The 7,968-nt window shown below is 43.9% G+C and overlaps 1 protein-coding gene across 3 annotated transcripts in view; it reads right to left on the bottom strand.

The window, feature by feature from the left end:
- The window catches only part of CRCP (CGRP receptor component), a 95,542-nt gene that overhangs the window by 52,277 nt on the left and 35,297 nt on the right, over positions 1-7,968 (bottom strand). For all 3 annotated transcript variants that reach the window (XR_009694458.1, XM_061153341.1, XM_061153342.1), the window contains one exon: positions 86-281. Coding sequence is in view for 2 of the 3 variants with exons in the window: in XM_061153341.1 (XP_061009324.1) it covers positions 86-198 (113 nt within the window). In the remaining variant the exon portion in view is untranslated. The remainder of the gene's footprint in view (positions 1-85; positions 282-7,968) is intronic.

The raw sequence follows: 7,968 nt of genomic DNA, 5'->3' as shown, positions 1-7,968 counted from the left end.
CCTGGCACTAGGTGAGCCCCATGCATGGGTGAAGACGACGCTTTCTCCACCCTGGAGAGTAATGTACAAATTCACAAGCACTGACCTTGAGGTGAGGCCCACAGACAGGTGGTGCCCGAGGGGTCTGCCCATGCTATGGTCAAGGGAAAGGATGGTCACGTTGAGGCTGCAAAGAGCCTGAGATGAGGTCTGGCACATGGTCAGTGTTCGATAACAGCGGTCCCCAGAGCCAGCAGAGATGCAGAGACCTCTTCTATTAATACACAAATCTCACCAAAATCCTGATAATAAAACATAAATTTCAGACATTTCTTAACAACAAAGATAAGCTAAACACAAAGTATGAATAAGTCCTCCAAGTGAGTCTGGGAGCAACAAAAGGATTTTGTAAATTAAAGAACAAAAACCCTGGCACTGGGGAACACTACACCAAATTCCCAAAAGGGTCAAAGCTATGGGTCACAGCATCTTCTAGAGCAGTGTTTCTCAAAGCTGGGGTTCCTGACTATTATCATCATCATCTTCAAACTTGTTAAAAATCAAATTTTCAGTCCCCACCAAGACCTGTTGTTCTTCAGTCGCTAAATTGTGTCTCTTTTGTGACCCCATGAACTGTAGCCTGCCAGGCTCTTCTGTCCATGAGATTTCCCAGGCAAGAATACTGGAGTGGGTTGCCATTTCCTTCTGCAGAGGATCTTCCTGACCCAGGGATTGAACTCACGTCTCCTGCTTGGCAGGAAAGTCTTTACCACTGAGTCACCTGAGAAATCCCCAGCAAGACCTACTGAATCATTCCGGGTGGGGTCCAGCAATCTGTTTTAACAAGTGCTTCAGGTAATCCTGATGTGTGCTCAGGTTTGAGAGGCACTGATCAGAGGATGAGATGGCTGGATGGCGTCACCGACTTGATGGACATGAGTTTGAGTAAACTCCAAGAGTTGGTGATGGAGAGGGAGGCCTGGCGTGCTGTGATTCATGGGGTCGCAAAGAGTCGGACAGACTGAGTGACTGAACTGACTGACTGACTGACTGATCTTAATCTTGTTACACAAAGCTGCAGCAGACCATCAACATCCTCACCCGGGCCTGCCCTGATCTGCTGACTCAGAATCTGCAGTTTAACAAACTACCCAGGTGACTCCTGTGCACACTTAAGAGTCAGAAATGCTGATCTGTGGATAAACAAGAAGGATTTGTTTTATAGTACAGGAAACTATATATTTGGTAACTTGTCATATCCTATAATGGGCTTCCCAGGTGGCTCAGTGGTAAAGAATCCACCTGCCAGTGTAGGAGATGTGGGTTTGATCCCTGGGTTGAGAAAATACTCTGGAAGAGGACATGGCAACTCACTCTTGCCTGGAGAATCCCATGGATAGAGGAGCCTGGTGGGCTACAGTCCACTGGGTCACAAAGAGTCGGACACAACTGAGCGACTGCTTCCACTGTCATATTGTTATTTATTAATTTTTATTGACATATGGCACAGTGGTAAAGAATCCCTGCCAATGCAGGAGATGCCAATTTGATCCCAAGGAGGGGAAGATCCCCTGGAGGAAGAAATGTCAACCCACTCCAGTATTCTTGCCTGGGAAATCCCACGGACAGAGGAGCCTGGAAGGCAACAGTCCATGGGGTCGCAAAGAGTCAGACATGACTTAGCAACTAAACAAAGATAGTTGAATTACAGTGTTGTGTTAATTTTGTGTTAATAGTTGTGTATACTTTGTGTACAGCAAAGTGACTGTATATCTATATATACAACATATATATACATTCCTTTTCATATTATTTTCCATTATGATTTATCACTGGATATTGAATATAGTTCCCCATACTATACAGTAGGACTTTATTGCTTTATTGATTCGACATATACCAGTTTGCATCTGCTAATCCCAAATTCTCAACCCAAACCTCTCCTTTCCCCTTGGCAGCCACCAGTCTATTCTCTATGTTCCTGATTCTATTTTTGTTTCATAGACAGATTCATTTGCATTGTCATATCTTTTGACTGACCTTTCTGCTTTTTTATAAGGACCCTTGTGATTACATTAGAACCACCTGAATAAACCAAGATAATCTTGTCTCAATATCCTTAACTTAATCACATCTTCACTTTTTATCATGTTAAGTACCAGGGATTATTAAGTACCAGTTGCAAGTTCCAGGGATTATTAATCAGCTTACTACATTCTGTCTGGCTCTCAAAGATTTATGTCTGTCCCACATGCAATGTGCATTCCCTCCATCCCAAGATCCCCCAAAGTCTCAACTCATTACAGCATCAGCTCAAGTTCAAAATTTCATCTAAATCTCGTCAGTTCAGAAGTCCCAAATCTCATCATTTAAAATGGGTCTGAATGAGATTTTGAGTATGACCCATCCTGGGGCAAAACTCCTCCCTATCCATGAACCTGTGATTGTGGTAAGGATTAAATGAGTTCATACATAAAAATTAAAAAAATAAGAGGACTTCTGTGGTGGTTCAGTGGTTAAGAATCTGCCTTCCATTGAAGGGGATGTGGCTTTGATCTTTAGCCAGGGAAGTAAGATCCCACATGCCTCAGGGCAAATACTGAGCCACAACTACTGAGCCCACCTGCTGCAACAAAAGATCCCCACGTGCCTCAGTGAAGATCACACATGCCACGATTAAGACCCAAAGCGATCAAATATATATTGAAAAAAATAGCCTTTTAAAAAATTCTAGAAATAAATTATCTGCTACTAAAATATGCTGTTTCCCAAAACAGGAACAGGATAATGGTTACAGACATTTCATTTAAAAAAGACAAAAGGGAATTCCCTGGTGCTCCAGTGGCTAGGACTCTGCGCTCCCAATGCAGGGGACCCAGGCTCAATCCCTGTTCAGGGAACTAGGTCCTAAATGCTTCTACTAAAAGACCTGCATGCTTCAATAAGATCTAAGATTCTGCATGTTGCAACTAAGACTTGGCACAGCCAAATAAGTAAATAAATATATGTTTTTTAAAAGTCTCTGGGCTTTTCTTCAGGAAGGGAGGACAAAATAAACTTATGGGTTTGCCAATCTAATGTTCTACTAATCTTGAAAAATACTGATTCTGATGAATTTTGGTATGAAGCAGAATTATAGTTAAACATATTTAACTTAAAAACATTGAGAGGCAAAATATCATATATTACATATTTTATATAAAACATCCAGATTAGCTAAATCTGGAGAAAAAAAATAAATTAGTGGTGGCTTAGGGCCAACTGGGAGGGGCAGAAGGATAGATAACTAAAAGGCACACAGGGTTTCTTTTTGAGGTGATGAAAATATTCTGAAATTGGTCATAATGATGGTTGAACATATACATGAATATACTAAAGTCCATTCAATTATATACTTTAAATGAAGGAATTATATATGTGAATTATATCTCAATAAAATCATTTAAAGACATTATAAATCAACTATACCACAATACAAAATTTTAACAAACTGTTTAAAAAATAAACCTTATGATGCTCTTTGCTGAATCTACCATGAGAAGACTATTTTCAGCAACTGAACTGTCGACATTCCAGAAAACATCGACATCACTCTGGAGGGACACACTGTCTTTGTGAAGGGCCCCAGAGAGATCCTGCAGACTGACAACAGCAGGATAGAACCCAGCCTCCTGGGAAGGAATAGGAAGGGACTCGGGTTAACAGTGGAAAAGAGAGGAACCGGTTCCAGTTCACACAGTCTCTAGCCCAACACAGCATGTGATCAAGGGTGTTCCACTGGGCTTCCATCACAAGACAATGTCTGTGTATGCTCACTTCCCCATTCAAGCCCTTATTCTGGAGAGCAGGTCTTGTTGAAATCTGAAATTTCTTAGATGAAAAATCTGCAGGGCTCATATGAGGCCAGGGATTGCTTATTGGGTATCTCATGCCCTGAAAGTGATTTGCATTGACCTTAAATCAGATTCATCTGCTTTGATCCAACAAGCCACACAGTTAAAAAATCAGGATATCAGGGACTTTCCTGGTGGTCCAGGCTAAGACTCCATGCTCCCAGTGCAGGGGGCCCAGGTTCTATCCCTGGTCAGGGAACTAGATCCCACATGCCACAGCAAAGTTGAAAGATCCCATGTAGAATACTGACCTAAGACCCGGCACAGATGAATAAATGAAAATAAATATTTAAAAAAATAATAAAAATAAGAACATCAGAAAAATCTGGATGTTATCTATGAAAAATAAACCAGTCTTCAGGCTGTCAGTAAGATCTAAGACTACTAAAAGATTCACCTGAGCACTTTGTTGCTGGGATGGACAAATATTTTTCCACCAGTTTCTAGTGGTCCCAGACTGTCCTCCTCCTTTATTGGGAAGAAATTTCTCTCTGCCTTCAAAATCTTGCAGCTACTGCCGTCCTGATAGAAGATGCTTTAAAACTCTCTTCTGGGGGCAAACTAACTATTTTTGCCAGCCACCAAGTGAAACGACTCCTAAATGGGAGAGGCCACTTATGGATGTCTGATCAAAGAATCCTCACATATAAAATAGTGCTGATGGAAAATCCAGGCCTCACTATATCCCCTTGTGAGGTTCTTAACCCAGCCACCCTCCTGCCTACCCCCGAGGGCTCTCTCCCCGTTGACTCTTGCCTAGAAACCTTGGCCCACAGGACAAAACCCCGAGAGGGATTGTCGGAAGACCCTCTGACCAATCCTGAGGAAATCTGGTACACTGATGGAAGCAGCTTTGTCTTGGATGGAAAAAGAAGAGCCGGGTATGCAGTAGTCTCCAATTTTGAAACCACAGAGGTTAAACCTTTGCCACCAGGTACTTCAGCCCAATTAGCTGAGCTCATAGCCCTGACTCAAGCTTTAGAGCTGGGAAAAGGAAAAAGAGTAGCCATTTACACTGACTCCAAGTATGCCTTTCTGGTGCTACATGTGCAAGCTGCTATTTGGAAAGAAAGAGGCCACTTGACCATCCGAGGGTCCCCAATCAAATATGGTGATCAAATCCTTAGATTCTTGGAGGCAGTCCATCTGCCCGCTGAGGTTTCAGTCTCCCACTGTAAAGGACACCAAGAAGGGAGCATGGAAGTGGCACAAGGGAACCAAGCAGCTGATCAGGCAGCTAAGACAGCAGCACTACAGAACCATGACCTATTAGGGCTGGCCACCTTAGTTCCACAGACTAATTTGCCAGAAACTCCTTCATATACTGAAGGTGACACTCTTAAAGCTAAGAGTGAGGACTTTCAAGAAGATCATATGGGGTGGTTCCAAAAGGAGGGACTCCTTTTTCTGCCTGGGAACTTCCAGTGGAAGTTGATTAACTCCTTACATGCCACCACTCATTTAGGGGAAAAGGCCCTCCAAAGATTACTAGAAAGGTTCTTCAGAGGAACAGGCCTCCAAACGACTATAAGGCAAGTGGTCTCCTCTTGTCCCACTTGCCAATTAAACAACCCCCAAGGAGCTCAAAGACCCCAACTGGCCCAGCCCGTCCAATGACGTGGGACCTATCCAGGAGAGGACTGGAAGATGGACTTCACCCAGATGCCAGTTTCTCAAGGGTATAAATACCTATTAGTCATGATAGATACATTCACAGGATGGATTGAAGGGCTTCCCACCTGGACTGAGAGGACTGAGGAGGTGGTAAAAAAAACTGCTCCATGAAACCATTCTGAGATTTGGTCTGCCCAGGTCATTACAAAGTGACAATGGGACATCATTTACTTCTAAGGTCACCCAAGGGGCTCTAAAGCATTGGGCATTACTTATTATCTCCATTGTGCCTGGAGGCCTCAGTCTTCAGGAAAAATAGAAAGGGCCAACCAATTCTTAAAATCAGTGATAAAAAAGATAACCCAGGAGACCTCTCTGGGATGGAAGGAGATTTTCCCAATAGCTCTCCTCCACACCCATATTGTCCCTAAGGAACAGATTGGTCTTAGTCCTTCTGAGATGCTATACGGGGGACCTTTTCTTTAGGTCAATGTCCTCTTCCTAGATCCAGAGTCTCAGACCCTCCAGTCTTATATCATGGTCATTGGTCAATTCCAAAAGGATATACGCTTGTGGGGGGTCAACTAGGACCCAAAAGATTCTAAGGAGTCACTGCTATATGCCCTAGGGACTCAAGTCCTAATTAAAGTCTGGAAAGATGGGTCCCCAAAGGTTCAACTCCAGGCCACATGGAAGGGCCCCTTCCCTGTAATACTTTCTACCCCCACAGCAGTCAAGGTACCAGGACATGACTCCTGGATTCACTACTCACGAGTCAAGCAGTGGAAGAAAACAGAAGAGGACACTCAATACACCTGTGAGCCCCTGGGAGATCTCAGATACATATTCAGAACTACAAATGAGTGCCATTCTAATGAACACCCCCAAAATCTAGTTTCTGGGGATAAGATTTCTCAGGACAGCTCTAAAGAACCAACACAACTTGGCCGGGGTTGTACTCCAAAACAGACAGGAGATAGATCTTCTGATCCCTGAACAAGGAGGGACTTGAGCCATCCTAGCGATGGGAATCTGGAGTTGGCTAATGCCCCTACTAGCCCTTGTTATGCCATATTGCTGCTGCTTATGATTGCTCCATGTATTATCAATTATCTAACCCATTTTGTCTCTGCCCAGGTCAACAAGATACAACATTCAATGCCAGTTCAACAAGGATATAGGAAATTACAGCGGACCATGGAAAATATTGTCCTTAGATGGACACCGCTATAAGGACTCTGAGGCTTGAGACTAGCAAGAGGGGGAGGCCCAATACCCCTCGCCGTTCCAGTTCAGCAGGAAGTAGCCAGAAAGACCTTGATGCCCCTATTCCCAAAGAATTGGGCCTCCCATCTCTTGAGGGGGGAACGTTAGGTAGTTAGAATAGGAAAAAGGAGTCCAGAAGGGTGGTGGCTAAAAGACAAGGAAGGGAAAAGCCCATGAAAATAGAACAAAAGAAGGTCCGAGGACTGGAGTGACGACCTCAGGTAGAAAAACAGCACTCCTGGCTGGCCCAATTTACACAGGGCAGGCCCAGGGGGAGGAAAAAAACATATAAAAAGAGGAGCCAAAGGGCCGGGGGTCTCTCTCACCCGCTCGTGTGTGCTCTCTCGTGCTCTCTCTCTCTCTCTCCTCTTCACGTCTTTTGGGTCGGCATGCCCTCACGCCGCGAGGATGTATTTTCCTTTTATTTTCTAAATAAAACGGAGCTGTAACACTGATCTGTCCAAGAGCTGAGACACGTTCTGTCCAAGGGATTCAACATCCGTCGCTTCAAATTTTTGTTGTGACAAGACAGAACCGAGGAAATTACACACTGCCCTGACATTTCATAAGTAGTCTCAATTCTACATTTTATTCCGATAAGAGCCTTTAAATCTATTTTATATGACCTGGAGTGGTGTCTATCCTCTGTTGCTATAGAAAGAGGAAATTCCTGAAATTTTTTTTCTCTTGCAATATTCTCAAGACTCAATACCTGCTTCCCATTAGCACCTACAGAAAAGGAAGACCTGGGGACCTCAAAACCTGGCCTACAGAAAGGAAAAAGGCAGATGCTAGTTCTAAACCAGAGGAGTAAGGGACATGTAACTTCTTTGAGGCACCGGATAGAAGTTAGCACCCTTGGTACTTTCCTGATGATCCAGTGGCCAATGGATCCCATGGTCCCAATGCCAGGGGCCGCGGCGGGGGCATTTGATCTCTGGTCAGGGAACTAGATCCTGAATGCTGAAACTAAGACTCAGTGCAGTAAATAAATAAAAAGAAACATTTAATTAATTTTTTTTAAAAGTTAGCACCTTCAGGTCACCTTCTCACCTCTCCCTGATCTACCCCTGACAGTTCTCACAATCTGGAACAACCCTGTCTATTTCCTCCCAGGAATGCCTGGGGTAGACTGAATAACAAAGCACTGCCATCGGCATCCCCAGGAGAGGCATCCCCCACTCCCAGTCCTAGCAAGCCAGGCACAGCTGGGCAC

The sequence above is a fragment of the Dama dama genome, chromosome 10, assembly GCF_033118175.1.
Source record: "Dama dama isolate Ldn47 chromosome 10, ASM3311817v1, whole genome shotgun sequence".
Classification (NCBI taxonomy): Eukaryota; Metazoa; Chordata; class Mammalia; order Artiodactyla; family Cervidae; genus Dama; species Dama dama.
Note: the sequence above shows the minus strand (reverse complement) of the source record. Positions and strands in the feature narration are given on the sequence as shown.